Source organism: Rhinatrema bivittatum, chromosome 1 (assembly GCF_901001135.1).
Source record: "Rhinatrema bivittatum chromosome 1, aRhiBiv1.1, whole genome shotgun sequence".
NCBI lineage: Eukaryota > Metazoa > Chordata > Amphibia > Gymnophiona > Rhinatrematidae > Rhinatrema > Rhinatrema bivittatum.
In genome coordinates this window covers 693,051,511-693,068,300 of record NC_042615.1, presented here as the reverse complement: position 1 = coordinate 693,068,300, position 16,790 = coordinate 693,051,511, and the positions used below count along the sequence as shown (strand labels likewise).

At 45.4% G+C, this 16,790-nt stretch overlaps 1 protein-coding gene across 2 annotated transcripts in view; it reads right to left on the bottom strand.

Moving 5' to 3' along the window:
• AGGF1 (angiogenic factor with G-patch and FHA domains 1) overlaps positions 1–15,882 on the bottom strand; it is a 199,916-nt gene extending 184,034 nt beyond the window's left edge. Inside the window, exon 1 of one of the 2 annotated variants that reach the window (XM_029575326.1) lies at positions 15,353–15,882. In XM_029575326.1, coding sequence (XP_029431186.1) covers positions 15,353–15,568 — 216 coding nt within the window. In that variant the 5' untranslated portion in view covers positions 15,569–15,882. The remainder of the gene's footprint in view (positions 1–15,352) is intronic. The other variant, XM_029575333.1, reaches the window with a different exon arrangement.
• Between the last annotated feature and the right edge of the window lie 908 nt (positions 15,883–16,790).

Genomic DNA, 16,790 nt, shown 5'->3' with positions numbered 1-16,790 from the left:
GGCATTAGCATGCAACATTTCAAAGTGGTTTTTGTTTGTATTAATATTCTGCTTTTCTGTTGACACGGATAAACTGGAATCTTTTAGCTAAGGTTATTATTTATAGGCACATGGACTACTTTTCTTATTATTAGAACCTCTTTGTTGGGACGCCCTACCTCTAATGCTTCATTAGTATCCTTTGAAGATACCTCCCTCCAAACCATGTGCTGCTGAGCAACTGTCGGCTTTCCCCTTTGACTTAGTTTAAAAGCTGCTCTATCTCCTTTTTAAAGGTTAGCGCCAGCAGCCTGGTTACACCCTGGTTAAGATGGAGCCCATCGCTTCAGAAAAGACTCCCCCTTCCCCAAAAGGTTCCCCAGTTCCTTACAAAACTGAATCCCTCTTCCTTGCATCACTCTCATATCCATGCATTCAGACTCTGGAGCTCCGTGTTACTCTGAAGACCTGCATATGGCGCAGGGAGCCTTTCAGAGAATACTACCCCGGAGATTCTGGATTTCAACTTTCTACCTAAGAGCCTAAATTTGGCTTTCAGAATCTCCTTCCCACATTTTCCTATATCGTTGGTGCCCACATGCACCACGACAGTCGGCTTTTCTCCAGCAGTGTCTAAAATCTTATTTAGGTGATGTGTGAGTTCCACCACCTTCTCACCAGGTAGGCATGTTACCAGGCGATCCTCACGCTCACCAGCCACTCAGCTGTTTACATTCCTAATAATCGAATCATCAACTATGACGGCCGACGTAACCCTTCCCTCCTGGTTAATAGCCCTGGGAGACACATCCTCTGCGAGCATGAATGATATGGTGTATGTGCGATCTGTCATCAGAAACAATCTCGCCTGCAGCGATTCTATCCATGCTTTAATGGATTTCATTCTCTGAGCAGGTTCTAGTTTTGACTTCTTGAAATTGGCCTCAAAAGTCCAAATTTTGTAGAAGTCTTGTGTACGGAACGCAATGCTTATTTTTGAGAGCTTGTTGCAATTAGCCAGCTGTCCAGGTATGGGGAAAAACTTGAAATACCTGGTGACGGAGTTGTGCAGCTACCACTGTAAAGTATTAGGTAAAGACTCTCGGAACTGCCAAGGTGGATTCTTCCAACCGGTAGAGGGAAGAATCCACCTTGAAGCGAAAGTAGCGCCAATTGGAAGGATGAATGGGTATACAAGTATATGCATCCTTCAGCTCAAGAGTGCATATCCATTCCTGTTTTTGGATGTAAGTGAGAAGCAAACTGTTGGAATTTCTTTTAAATTCCCATCAAAGTAGATATATGTTCAAGGGCCTCAGATCCAGAATGGGTCTCAATCCTTCTGATTTCATGGGAATTAGAAATCCCATCCATGCTGAGACTCAGAGACTGGTTCTATCATTTGTTGGTGAGGAAGTTATTGCACTTCTCAGAGAAACTGTATCACTCGAAACATACGTGGTTCAAGATTGAGCAGTGGGGAGAGGTCTGTAGCCAGGAGAAACACAAACAGTATCCAGACTCCACGATTTCGAAGATCTAGATTTCCCTGTTTATTTGGCACCACACCTCCAAGAAGATTTGGATCCTGGGCCCCTCTGAAACAGAGTTCAGAGGGATGAAAAACCGGGCTCCGGGTATGTGCGTATTGCGTAGATTTAGGCTCACAACGCACATGCTGCTGGGATGTGGCCAAAGGTAGCTGCTAACGTTGGGCCAGAAGAGGTGGTAGATGGTACCGCTGAAAAGGCCAGAACAGACTCCTATATAAGTATGACTAATGGTAAGTTTAGAAGTTGCTTGAGGATCCTCAATAGGCTTGGACTACTGCATTCTAATTCTTAACTTGTCACAGAGACCAGGTACATCCAGCAACTTCTAGTGGACATTATCTTGGATGCTATTCACCCAGAGCTATGTCATATGCCGAGTTCCAAACCAAGCTGATGTGTGAAAAAGAGTTGAAATGTTTGTAGACAGAACAGAGGTGGTTATGAATTCACTCTTTTGCCTTCAAAAGCAGGTGTGGGCAATAAGATCCTCCTTCTACAGATTACAGAAAAGCCATCAGATTTTTAATGCATATGCAAGGATATTGCACCATATGGAAGTGGTGTGTAGAGATACAGATTTAGAAGACTTCTTTGCCAAGAATATCTAGAAAGTGGCTTTTAAGAATTGCCATAAGGTATACACTATTATATTATCCATATACGCAATTATTATCAATCGCTCCCGGCGGTTTCTAAAGAACCAGCCCATTGGCAGGCTTTGGAGCGGTTTCTCCTGTTGGGTAACACGGGAGGGCCTTCCTTGTCCGTCTACTACCAAAAGCTTGGCCCAGTTAACTCTGTTGAGGTTTATAGATGTGTGTCAGAAAGGTGGACTCGAGATGGAGGGTTTCAGGTTCCAATTGGGGTAATTCAAGCCAGTATGAAACGACTGATGGAGACAACTAGTAATATGTATTATAGGGAAATGCAACTGAAACTGATATATCGAGCATATGTAACCCCGCAAATGGCCTTCTATGCGAAACTGGTGCACACAGCATCATGCCTTCGATGTTCCTGTCCCAGCGGGACACTCCTTCATGTTTTTTGGGAATGTCCGGGTATTCAAGCATATTGGGGGAAGATTGTGCAATATTTGAGGGGGCTGTTAGCGGTGAATATTTCTTTATCTCCTTACATGATTTTATTTGATTGTATTCCCAACACTGTGATCCGAAGGCCGGGTCTTCGATGGTTTGTCCCTCATATTGGATGTGGAGAAATAATCTCCATAGAATGATGCAAATGGACAATATGGTCTCTAAATCCAGTCCCCAGCAACGTCGACGTTTTCTTCAGGTGTGGACTGTTTACATACAAGCCCTATCTCATCGAGCCAGGAGTCTCATTCTTAATTGTTGAGGGGTTTGGACCCAGTTTGGTGTCCGAGAGAGTTCCACCAGCGCGGGAATTAATGTAACAAGGACTTAATGTAACATGGATGAAAAGGGGCGGGTTAGGGAAGGGGGTGGGTATTTTAGGTGGGATGCTTGGTGACATTGAATTGTTGTCATTACTTGGGATATAATTGAAAATTGAAGTATATCTGTGTATTTTTTGCTGTACTATTCCTTCTGCACTTAATAAAATTGTTTAACATAAATTATCCATATGTTTTACCAGCGCTAAGTTCACTGAATAGCTTCTAAAATAATGCTACAATAATACGTTACCATTTACGAGTGTTAACACTTTTGAAAATTCACATATTAGCGTCAAAGACCCCCTGCTTAGAAATCTGCAGGTCCCACCAGATACTGGATGCCCCACTGGAGCCAGTGGCTCTCCCAGTCTACAACATTCTAAACTAAGGGTGGGAAATTCCAGTCCTCGAAGGCTGCAAATCTCTCTCATGCATAATCATTAGGGATATCCTGAAAACCCGACTGGTTTGTGGCCCTTGAGGACCGAAATTGCCCACCCCTGTTCTAAACTGTTTGCAGATGAGACTGTGGAAATACTTATCTCTGGCATTACTATGGCTACAAAGTTAAATCTCAAATGCAGAGTCCAAAATCTCCGAGGTTTGGAGTCATCCAACTGCCACATCAGTCAGTCATTGTTGGGTCTGCTCTAAATAAGGTTAATGTAGGTAAAGTGTACTTGGACATGTAGAACCCAGTTTTAAATGTGTACATGCATTTGAAAATCAGGCCTTATGCCTTTTCCCTACCTGTTCTACAAACTCTGAATATGACAGGTGTTTCAGTGTGATGTCAGGCATATCTGGAAATGGTTTAGAAGCTGCATCTGTACAACACTCTCCCAGTACCCCAGTGATGACAAAGGTGAACCAGGGGGCTCCTCCGGTTGCCTCAGCAGGGGAAAAATCCTGATCAACCACCTGTGAACAGCTTGACTCCATTACCTTTGAGGCGAGAAGTTGTGTGCATAATGGCAAATTTTATGAAGTATGCACAAAGAGTCAAATCCCTGCCCAAATACACCACTAGAAATAACGCCACTTACTCTGGATAAACTTAAAAGCAAACATGCTATAAGTTTACCAACTTTTAAAAGAAGAGGATATGGTTAGTGCAGTTAGTGTAGCTGGGTTCAAAAAAGGTTTGGATAAGTTCTTGGAGGAGAAGTCCATTAATGGCTATTAATCAAGTTTACTTAGGGAATAGCCACTGCTATTAATTGCATCAGTAGCATGGGATCTTCTTAGTGTTTGGGTAATTGCCAGGTTCTTGTGGCCTGGTTTGGCCTCTGTTGGAAACAGGATGCTGGGCTTGATGGACCCTTAGTCTGACCCAGCATGGCAATTTCTTATGTTCTTATGCGCATGCCAAAAAATACAGAATCGCACACATTTAGCACATGAGCGTATCTAGCCTATTTTATAAACCTTACGTGTATACGCACAGGTACCGATGCACGAATATCTCACATTAAGTAAAAAAAAAAGGGAGGAATGGGGGCCAGTCATGGGCATTCCAAGGTAGGGCCAAGAGATATGCATGTATATAGCGAAGCAAATGTGGTACGCGTCCGGTTCATTTCCACACAAATTTACTTCTGTTATAGATCAGCTGTAAGTCTGAATAAAATATTTTTAGCCACATATGAAGTGCTTGAGGGTTCTGGGTAAACTGGAGTCCGAGCTAAAAAGACCAGGAGGTTCTGGATGACAGACAAACTGGGCAAACTGGTGGACGAACTAGTTATACTAGTCATTTCTTTATCGCATATTCTATAAAATTTCCTTACTCGTGCATGTAACTGCTAACTATTCCCAGCTGTTGTGTACATGTTTAAAATTAGGAACACATGCACGCACAAGGCCTATTTTATAACCTGTACACAAAGCTGAGTCCAGGATGTAAGATTTCAGCATATATGGCAGCATGTATTTTAAAGTTATCGCCTCTATGAACAATTTTATAAAAAGTTACTTTTGTGCACAAAACACTGTTTTTATGTGTAGACGTCCCTCTGAAAATGAATCCTATAATAGATAGTCCCCACTGCTTGAAGATTACAATCTTCTCCCCTTCCCTATCTCAAAACCACATCTTCATTTTTGCAAATGTAGACCACTTAAAACAGGGATACATCTGCAGCTCCTATTAACCCAGCAAAAAGTGCTTCTTTCTCAGGCCAATACAATAAAGTGCTATGAAATGAATGCACAGTTTTAGTCACACAAACTCACATTTTCTCCAGGTAAACATTACTCCAGTGGAGGAAGGAGTTTTACCTGCAAAAATGTGTACTGAGCTCAGTGCCCTCACATAGAAACTCCAAGCAAATAAGGATATTAAGCATACCCTCCCAATGCTGAGATACACTGGATACTCCTGGGGGAATTCTACACAAACAAATTTAAAATTCTGCGCATAAAAATTCTAAGTTCTGTGCACAAAAGCTTAAAATTCTGCAAAATTTTGCAAACTTTATATTGGTCAAAATAACACAATTTACATGACAGTCCTTAAGTAATTACATTTTAAATTAATATAGAAAAAAATATTACTTAAAGATGCAGAATTTTAAATATTTTGAACAGCATTTCCCTAGAAATTCACTGTAAGAGTGTCCCTTCCACTCTCTTTCGCTCTCAGGCCCCAACTCCTCCACCTGCCAGTATCTCTCCCCTCCATCTCTGGCCCAACCCCTTCCACTCCCAGATTTTGACCCGATTCTCAGTACTGCCCCTCACACAAGCTCACTCTGTCCCTCCCTCTCTCACACCCATGCTCCCTTTCTCTAGTGCACATACACACACCCTCATACAAGCTCCCTCACTCTCTCGCACACACACCCCCCCTCATACAGGGTCCCTCTCTCTTGCATGCACTCTCTCACAAACTCCTTTTCTCTCTCACGCATACACCCTCACACAGGCTGCCTGTCTCACACATACACAATCCCTTCACACAGGATCCCTTTTTCATACACACCAGCTCTCAATTTCTCACACATACACACTCCTTCACAATCTCTTCATATAGGCTTCCTCTCTCTGGCAACCACACTCAAATACCCCTGGCTCTCTCTTACCCCCCCCCCCCTTGCTTACCCTCTCTAGTCTCTCTCACACCCCCCTCCTCTCCACCACACCCCCCCTCCTCTCCTCTCTCACACCCCTTCCCTCTTCCTCACACATATTTCTCTACGTACATTCATGCTCACGGGGGCCTTCATCTTTCCCATGAGTGGCATGCATCCTGAGGCACGCAGGAGCCTTCATGTTTGCCACGAATGGCGCGCATGCTCTGTTTACGGCATGCTAGGGGCCTTCATCTTCATGGCAACCAGTGCACTGGGGGCCTTCATCTTCGCCATGAATGGTACGCTCCATTCGCGGCATGCCGGGGTCTCCTCTGCCATTTTCTGTGCTCCACAGTAGGGGGGGGGGGGAGGGGAATTCTGCACACCACAGTAGCGAGGAATCCCCATGGACTAACTGGCTGAGCACACATTTTCTTAATGCTAAAAACTTTACTCCTGGTCAATAGTGGAGTCAAGTTTCTAATGCTGGATCTGATGCTAGGGTTCCCTCCCTATCTGCAAGATAAGTGGCAGAGGCTCGATAGCAAGTTTATTTTTTAAGTCTAACCATGGCCAAATAGCCAGCTAGGAGGTGATGTAGTTCTCATGGCCCTTTTATAGACATGACTTGTAAAGAAAAGAGGTGAAGAGGCAGTGAAACACTTTTTGACATAACACACAAAAGTAGTTATTATTCTGGTTCACCTAAGTTTTTTTATTTTCGATCACAGGCAGCTTTTATAATTACTAACAAGTATAATATTGTAACACGACATTTGTACTTCAACTTTGTGCTTGTTTTCATAGACAGAAGATGTAAGATAGGGATGTTACATTACAAAAAAGAACTGAACTATAGGGTTATAGAAAACATTCTTAGAACAGACAAGGCCACATTAAAACCGCAAAACTCCAAGAAAATATTTACATACAAGGTGAGGATTAATTAGCATGGAGAGTAAGAGGAAACTAGATTCAGATTGTTTATAGTAAAAAAAAAAAAAAATCATAGAAATTTTGACAATTATGTAATCCATTTTAGAGGTGGAAAGAAATAAGTTTGAAAGTTTATTACTCCTGGGGGAATTCTGCGCACAAAAACTTTAAAATTCTGCACATTTTATATTGGTTAAAATAACAATTTACATGACAGTTTTTAAGTAATTACATTTTAAATTAATACAGAAAAAAGTTGTTAGTTACTTAAAGATGCAGAATTTTAAATATTTTGGGCAGAATTTTCCTAGAAATTCACTGCAAGTGTCCCTTCCACTCGCTCATCCTAGTCCCCTGGCCACTTTGCCCTCTCAGGCCCCAACTCCTCCATCTGCCAGTATTCTCTCCCCTCCACCTCTAGGCTCAACCCCTTCCACTCTATCACCAATCCCAGAGTTTGACCCCGTTCTCAGTACTGCCCCTCACACAGGCTCCCTCTGTCCCTCCCTCACACACATGCTCCCTCTCTCTCTAGTACACATACACACACCCTCATACAGGCTCCCTCTCTCTTGCATACACACCCACACATCCTCACACAGGCTACCTATGTCTCTCTCTCTCACGCAGCCCTTCACACAGGCTCTGTCTCACACATACACAACCCCTTCACACAGGCTAGCACCCTCACATACACACAATCCCTTTTTCATACACACCAGCCCCCAATCTCTCTCACACATACACACTCCTTCACAATCTCCTCATAAAGGCTCCCTCTCTCTGGCATTTACATTCAAGCAACCCCTCTGCTCTCATAGTCCCCCCCCCCCTGCTCTCTCTCTCTCTCACACCCATCTCTCTTACACACATTCACTCTCCCCGGAGCCTTCATCTTCGTTGCAAGCGGAGCGTGTCCCGCAGCATGCCGGAGGTTTCATCTTCACCACGAGAAGAGCATGTCCTACGGGGCCTTCATCTTCGCCATGAGCTGAGCACGGCATGTGGGGGCCTTCATCTTTGCCGCAAGCCAAGCGCGCCCCATGGCATGTGGAGGCCTTCATCTTTGCCGTGAGCTGAGTGCCGGGGCTTTCATTTTTGCTGCGAACGGCGCATGTACCGTTCGTGGCATGCCGGGGTCTCCTCTGCCATTTTTTGCGCAGAATTTGGCAATTCTGCATAGGGGGGAATTCTGCACAAAGTCTGCATTCCGCAGAAGTGCAGAATTCCCCCAGGACTAATCTTATACAACATCATATTATCAATCAAATCATTTGAGAGGAAGTTTATGTGGATGCATTGCATAGCACTCTGCCTCTCCAAAAGCTATCTTATTATAAAAGATTTATTTATTTTTTTTTGCATTTAATAAAAGTAAAAGTGTTCTCCAAAGCTGTTGGCTCTAAGTATTTATTTCAGGAGAACCACAACAGAGGCGTGGGCAGCATATTTTGATTTGAAAGCAGGGACTAGGGAAACTGAAGTTCTTAGTTGGAGGGGAGTGTGGGATCATGGGTTGTGAGCAGGTAATAGTGCTGGCCCTGTGCAGGAATGGGGCGGGGGAAGAAGGCTGGGGAAAAATGCTGTGGCGGAAAAGTCCTGGAGCTGTGTATCACAAATAAAATAGAAAATACTTAATGTGAAAGGAATTTTATTTCCCTACACATTTTTCTCTCTCTTACATCAGTCACAATTAGTTTACCATATCATATCTGTTAGAGTTTGTGCATCTACATTATAGGGGTAATAAACTCCACACAATTTTTTAAATTTTATTTAGATTTATATTCCGCTTTTTGCACTTTTTCAGCGCTTCAGGTACTGTAGGTATTTCCCTATCCCCAGAGGGCTTACAATCTAAGGGGGTCATTTATCAAACTGCTATATGGCGTTTTCGCATACAAAAAACGCCTTTAACGCATGCGAAAACGCCATAACGCATAGTGCGATGCAAATTAGAAAAAGGGGAGGAGATTGTGGCAGGTTTTGTGGCCAAGTGGGCTGGCTTCATAATTTGCTAAGCCCTATTGCACGGCTTTAACGCGTATTTTAACTTCATCTTTTTCATTTGCGTAAAGCCCAGGTAGAGAGTCCATCAAGCTAGGTTGAGAGAACATTGTACAAATCTCATCTTTGGGTGAGTTTCCTCACTCCGAAGGTCATCAAATCTTCACAAGAGAGCACTGTTCTGTTCGTACGTCTCACTTTGAATGTCAAAGTGGCCCCTAACCCCTACACTAATACCTAAACCTCACCTCGAGTGACTAGATGGGCCTCATATAGAGGTATAAATACTTTCATACAGGCCGATACAGAAAGAAGAGCGGGTAAGCGCCCGCTCTCCCGGCACGCGCACAGGCCAGTGTCCTGTGCGCGCGATACAGTAAATAAAAATATGCTAATTAGGGCCCGTGGTTAAAGGAAGCACTAGGGACACTAGCACGTCCCTAGCGCCTCCTTTTTGACAGGAGCGGCGGCTGTCAGCGGGTTTGACAGCCGATGCTCAATTTTGCCGGTGTCGGTTCTCGGAACCGCTGACAGCCACGAGTTCTGAAACCGGAAGCTGGCAAAATTGAGCGTCTGGTTTTCAACCCACGAGCTGATTTTAAATTACTTTTTCACTTTTGGGACCTCCGACTTAATATCGCCATGATATTAAGTCGGAGGGTGTACTGAAAAGCAGTTTTTACTACTTTTCTGTACACTTTTTCGGTGCCGAGAGAAATTAACGCCTATCTTTGGGTAGGCGCTTCAAAATGTGCGGCTTGGCTGCACATTTTACTTTCTGAATCGTGCGGGAATAACTAATAGGGTCGGAGCGCACTGTACTGATTCAGCCTGATAGTATGAGGGCATTATGGCTAGTCTCTCTCTCTCCCCCTAGTAGTTGTAGGAGGGCCCTGATAGTTAGGCTGGCTCTCCAGGACCTTAAAAATTGTCCCCCCAGAGGTTGTATGTAGGAAATACAACAATTCTGGCATTTATCACAAAGAACGAAAAAGTTATCACAGTTTGCACTAATACCTATGCGAAGTGCTAAGATAGGCAGTTTATCACAAAGTGTGCTATTACCAAAAACACGTCCCTTTTCCTATCGTATGCGATATTTAGTGCATTTTGATAAATCCAGGCCTAAGTTTGTACCTGAGGCAATGGAGGTTAAAGTGATTTGGCCAAGGTCACAAGGAGCGACAAGACTCGAACCCTGGTCTCAATGGTATAAATACCTCAAGTACGGTGGGAAATTCTTTTAAGGAGTTATTTAGCTTGCGGAAGAATATTGTGCTGTGATAGAGAATAATAAAGCAGAGGAATCACTGATATTATTAGTGTAATTATTTGATAGAAGGCCCACAAATTCTGAGAATATGCTGTTTTTCTCAGCCTGCTTGCAGCAAAAAACATGTCCTGAGATCAGACATATTAAAGAGCAGTCATTCAGGAGGCTAACTGCAGATATTAGAGGAAAAGAGGACAGTAGCCATTTGGCCACACCTCACTGCTTGCTGATGTGATAAGGACAGACAGATGGGGCCTCAAAGAGCACATGGGAGAGGCATGGAGAAGAAACTAGAGCAAAGGTCAGAAAAATTAACTTAAAAAGAGCAACATGAGACAAACTGTTTGAAATCGGAGAAAGAGTAGCTAAGAAGAATAGCTTTGGACATTAACAGTGGTTAATGAAGTGCCTGATGAACTGTTGCTGACTTCCCAACATGCTGTGTTCTCAGATCTACAAAGATATATTAGACTCACATTGGGGGAACTGTGAGAAGGATTTTTGTGAATTTTTCTTTAATGCAAACTCTAATCTTGTATGTTTTTATTGCTTATTCTCAGACTTATAAGTAAAACTTCTATACTTATAAATGTGTTGTATAATCTATGACAAAATAATCACCAATTTTCCTACCCACTACAGGTACTTCTGACACCACAGGGTTTGCATCAATAAAACAAAAATTATAGATATAATTTTGTTTCCATTATTGCCATGTGATAAAGTATTCACAGAGATGTATGCCTACTTTTTTTGCTGGTTCTTTCTCTGGGCCAAACTACATGTGTTATTGATTCCCTCATTTAATCCCTCCCCCAAGAACACCTCTACATTATGTGCAAAAAAGTAGGTATGTTGTAGGACATCATTCATATTTTACCCACATAGAGGCTAAGCAATTTTTTACAAAACCTATTTGGACATGTAAAATATGGTTTTATCTGCAGAAATGACTGAAAATTGCCCTCAGGAAGGATAACTTTCAAACAGGCCGATACAGTAAAGCGCGGCCGCGGTTACCCTGCTTCTAACCCGCTTCTAACTCACAATTTGGCCGCGTAAGTCCAACCTGCGATTCACTACCCCTTTAAACTCATCCTTACCGCTTCTTTAAATCAACCGGTAACCCTTTCCGCCCGCAGCATGTATATGAGATGTAAACGCTCCGATTAGCTATTCCCTCCCATACAGCAACGTGCGCCCCGATTATCTCCTTTTTAACCTGTAGTTTTGCCGCGCGTTTAACCTGCTAACTTACCGCCTACCCTTACCCCTGCGTTAGTGTGGAGCGTCGGGTCAGAGAGACGAAATTTCATAGGCAAACGACCCCCTCACCCCCCCCGGGACCCTTACCCTGGCGTTAGTGTGGTGTGACAGCAATAGGCAGGCTCCGGTCAAAATCCCCCCCTCCCGAAGCAAGGTGCAGGGCGAAAATCGACATGTCATTAAAACAAAAGTAAATAAAGTATAATAAAAGTAAACTTACTGCATGTGAATTTTCTTTGAACAGTCCTCTCTCCTCCTCCCGAGGCGCGTACTGCGGCTCCCCTGCCTCCCGAGGGCAGCCGGCGGCGAAAGAGGCCGGCGAAAGCGTACGGGCGGGCAGGCGAAAGCGGTGGGCGAAAGTGTACAGGCAAAAGTGAATGAATGCATGCCCGTACGCGGCGGGAGCCGGCGGGCGTGCATTCATTCACTTACCTTCGCCGGTGGGCGTGCATGCATCCATCCAGCGGAAGGAGCCGGTGGCGAAAGCGGCTTCCAGCAACCCCCGCCGGCGAAGGTGAATGAATGAGCGCCTGTGCGTGCAATTTGGTCACTCAAGGCGTGACGTCACGATGTTTGGTGTCACGGCGTGTGACTTCGGCGTTCGCTAATGCACTGCCTTGAGCGCCCAAATTGCATTCATTCACCTTCGCCGGTGGGGGCTGCTGGAAGCCGCTTTGGCTCCCCTGCCCCCGCCGGCGAAGGTGAATGAATGCACGCCTGTGTGTGCAATTTGGGCGCTCAAGGCAGTGCATTAGCGAACACCGACGTCACACACCATGACGTCACGCCTTGAGCGCCCAAATTGCACGCACAGGCGTGCATTCATTCACCGCCAGCAGGGGCTGCTGGAAGCTGCTTTCGCCGCCGGCTCCCTCCGCTGGATGAATGCACGCCCACTGGCTCCCGCCGCGTACGGGCGTGCATTCATTCACTTTCGCCCGTACGCTTTCGCCCGCCGCTTTCGCTGCCGGCTACCCCCAGGAGGCAAGGGAGCCGCAATACGCTTTTATTACTCTTATTACACTTTATTCACTTTGTTTTAATTTTCACACTGCTTTGCTTCGGGAGGGGGGGGTGGAGAGGACTCGCAATCCCCCCTGGTACCTGTCATTTCAAACGTCATTTGAAATGACGTTTTTTAATGACAGGTACCAACGCACCCAGGATACTGTATAGGTGCTGTATAGCGTTCTATACAGTAAAATGGATTGCGCGGGCCTAACGCTTCACAGACGCTTCTTGCATTTGCAAGCTATTTAAATACAGTATCGAGCGGTAGGTGATCCGAACTGTGCGTGCGGCAAACGCAGGTGCGCCCGGCCGTAACGCACCTCTTCCTACCGCTCCTTACTGTATCGGCCTGAAAGACAGCAAAGTCTGCAAGTATATTTTACCCACAGATTTTCCACACATTTTCAAAATGAATGTACACACATACTTTTGCTTTGAAATTTTTCAGAAAGTATGCATACAAACTCCCACACACAATGTTACACCTGTATTTGACTTGGTTTAACTTGTGCATGTGACTTTATGTGCACACTTTTTAAATTGAAAGTATACACGTAATCTAACACAAAACCCAGAACCTCTTTGTGTGCACAAGAATATGCACAAAATTGAGTTACATGCATACTTTTTGCACACAAAGACCAGCAAATTTTTTAACCAACTATGTACACGCATAAGACAGTATTTTATGCATGTAAATGGCTTTGAAAACTACCCCTTTGTATGTATGCATGTGGTGGATGTAGTAACAGTCAAGGATGTGATGTGGCTCTAAAAAATATTAAGGTCAAAAACAAAAGTTTTAAAAATGGCTCTTCTGCTTTAAAAGCTGCAAATCTCTGATCTAAGTCAATTTCTCTTTCATTCGCATTTTACTAACCCCCAAAGCTAGATAAGCTTCCTTGCCTTCCCTCTATAATCTGATCCCTTGTAGTTTTTAAATGTCACTTTTTTCACCCTAACCTTCTCCTCGTTTGTTTGTTTTTTTTAAGATAGAGATTTTTTTTATTGCTCCTATTCTTTCTCAAATTCTCTTAGATCTTGTCACTGCCAAGGCCAACCTAACAGGTAAATACAGTAAAGTGTGGCTGCGGTTATTCTGTTTCTAACCCGCCTTTTACTCACAATTTGGCCGCATTAGCCCAACCCGCGATTCACTATCCCCTTTAACCCATTCTTACCACCTCTTTAAATCAACACGTAACCCCTTCCGCCCGCGGCATGTATATTTAATGTAAACAATCGGATTAGCTATTCCCCCCCATTCAGTAACGAGCGCCCCGACTATCGCCTTTTTAACCTGGAGTTTAGCCGCGCGTTTAACCTGCTATTTTACCGCCTACCCCTACCCCTGCGTTAGAGGCAGGGGTAAGGCTACCCCTACCCCTGCGTTAGAGGCAGGGGTAAGGCTAGAAACCTAAAATCCCCTCCTCCCGAAGCTACTCGACATGTTATCAACTTTTTGTTGCTTTCAGCCCCTTCAATCTTCTCTGCCATCCTCCGGAGGGGGCAGCCAGCGGCGAAAGTGGCTTGCAGCGGTGTCCCCGCCCCCCCCCCCCCCCCCCCCCGCGCAGGTCCCGGTTCTCCTGGCTCTCGATGATGTTCCAGCAGGTACTCCACGGCGCGGTTTCCTTTAACCATCTACAGGCAGAGATTATGGCAACGGGATCCATAGCAAAGCTCCTCTGTCCGGGAAAGTGCACAGCCCCACTTAATAACATTTCCCAGCTAAACTCGAGAGGAGCTGGGAGCCAGCTCGACTTCTGGCTGACAGCTAACCCCCCCCCCCAAAAAGACTGCTGAGTTACGGCCTTGGAAGCGAAGCGTACTTTCATGGGCATGAGCACCCGTCAATTTGGGCGCTCAAGCCAATGAAAGCACATGGAAAGGCGGGTGTGACATCACGCCTGCCCGTCCCTGTGCTTTCATTGGCTTGAGCGCCCGTCAATTTGTCAGCCAGAAGTCGAGCTGGCTCCCAGCTCCTCTCGAGTTTAGCTGGGAAATGTTATTAAGTGGGGCCGTGCACTGTCCCGGACATAGGAGCTTTGCTATGGATCCCGTTGCCATAATCTCTGCCTGTAGATGGTTAAAGGAAATTGCGCCGTGGAGTACCTGCTGGAACATCATCAAAAGCCAGGAGAACCAGGACCTGTGCGGGGGGGGGGGGGACCGCTGCAAGCCGCTTTCGCTGCCAGCTGCGCCCTCCGGAGGACGGCAGAGAAGGCTGAAAGGGCTGAAAAACAACAAAAGGTAAGTTGGTACATGTCAAGCCGCTTCGGGAGGAGGGGATTTTAGGTTTTCATGGGTTAAAGTGCCTGTCATTTCAAATGTCATTTGAAATGACAGGTACCAGCGCACCCAGGATACTGTATAGGCGCTGTATTAAGCGCCTATACAATAAAATGGGTTGCGCGGGCCTAACACTTCACAGATGCTTCTTGGACGTGGCTTGCATTTGCAAGCTATTTAAATACAGTATCGAGCGGTAGGTGAGCAGGACTGTGCGTGCGGCAAACGTGGGTGCGCCCGGCATTAACGCAGCTCTTCCTACCGCTCCTTACTGTATCGGCCCGTAAGTTAGGGCCCCAGTTAAAAAGATGGTGCTCCGTGACCTTTGCCTTTACATGGTCCAATTCTTTTACTGTTTGTACACTAAGTCACATCACACATTCTTCTGCTCGTTCTCTCCTCCCAGGAGTTGCAACTGCTCTTCCTTCTCCCTCGCCACGAGGGGATCTCCTCCTTCTCACCCGTACCCACTAGACAGCTGGGATGGTAAGGCTCAGCCGTCTCCTGGAAGGGGGACATTCCTTGGTCTCTCAGGTCTCACCTGTCTGCGCAGATTCCGGTTGTGCCGCTGGACATTCCGCCGCAATCTCCGGCTCTGCAGCAGCGACCGCCGGGCTCTCCGTAGTTGGCTTCGGCAAGTCTTCAACTGCTCCTCTAGGCCGTGGCTGTTTAGGCCGGTAGGGCTCGCTACCTCGGGGACAGCGTTGGAGTCAGTCGGCTCAGCCCTCAGCCGCTCCGGGGACCCCTGTCGCGCCATTCCCAGGGGTCCCCCTCACGGAACCGCAGTCATGTAGCCCATGGTAAGTAAGCAAGCGCGGGTCGGCCACCACGGGCCGACGCTTTCCGCGTCACCACCGCACACCCACTACTAGCCGATGGTACTCGCGTCACCCCCAATATTGCCAAGTAGATGGTATTCCCACCAAACTGGGCCTCTGTTTTTTGTTTTCTGCTGTGTTTTTCACCTCGCTGATAACGAACCACAACTCTTTCCTTCCTTGCTTTCACATTCAACTCTGGCCGACACCATGGAAAAGACGGGGAAGGGGTGTACTCCGCGCATGCGCACCAACATGGTGACGTCACAGGCTGTCTACAGCAGTGGGAGAGCTTCCGGAATCCAATAAACGCTTCCGGTTCTGCGGTCACTAATAACTTTGCGCATGCGCTTTATGGCTGTTGCTACTACTGTCCTGGTTGTTGCGTGGTTTGGTAGAAAGTAAGCAAGGGTTGTGTTTAGAAACAATATTAAGCTGAGATAAAATACATTAAGGATAGTAATAAGTATTTAACCATCTTTTATTCCGTACAGTATTTTTTTAATACAGTAAAGAAGTGAAGATCGGTTTATGTAAAAAAGCCCTTTATTGAAATTTGCCGGATTCTGGCCGAATTTCGCTCTTTGGTCGAGAGCTTCCTCAGGGGCAATATGTATCGGCAGGATTTATTGCATGCCTGCAGGGCTAAAGCCACAATATTAGTACGTCCACTTATGTATACAAACTTGTGATGCCTGTTAAACGGAACATGTAGTCAAGACATGTAGCGTCAAATGTGAAGAACACTACTTTCAATTTTGTCCTCAAAGCATTTGTCCTGAAAGCATTGGTTGATAATGTAAAACTCAGGGGCTGAAGCCAACAAGAGGATGAGCAGTGTACACTGGAGGAGGCGGGGCTACACCTGCCAGAGTCGGGCAAATTTCAATAAAGGGCTTTTTTACATAAGAAACATAAGACATAAGAAATTGCCATGCTGGGTCAGACCAAGGGTCCATCAAGCCCAGCATCCTGTTTCCAACAGAGGCCAAAACCAGGCCACAAGAACCTGGCAATTACCCAAACACTAAGAAGATCCCATGCTACTGATGCAATTAATAGCAGTGGCTATTCCCTAAGTAAAATTGATTAATAGCCATTAATGGACTTCTCCTCCAAGAACTTATCCAAACCTTTTTTGAACCCAGCTACACTAACTGC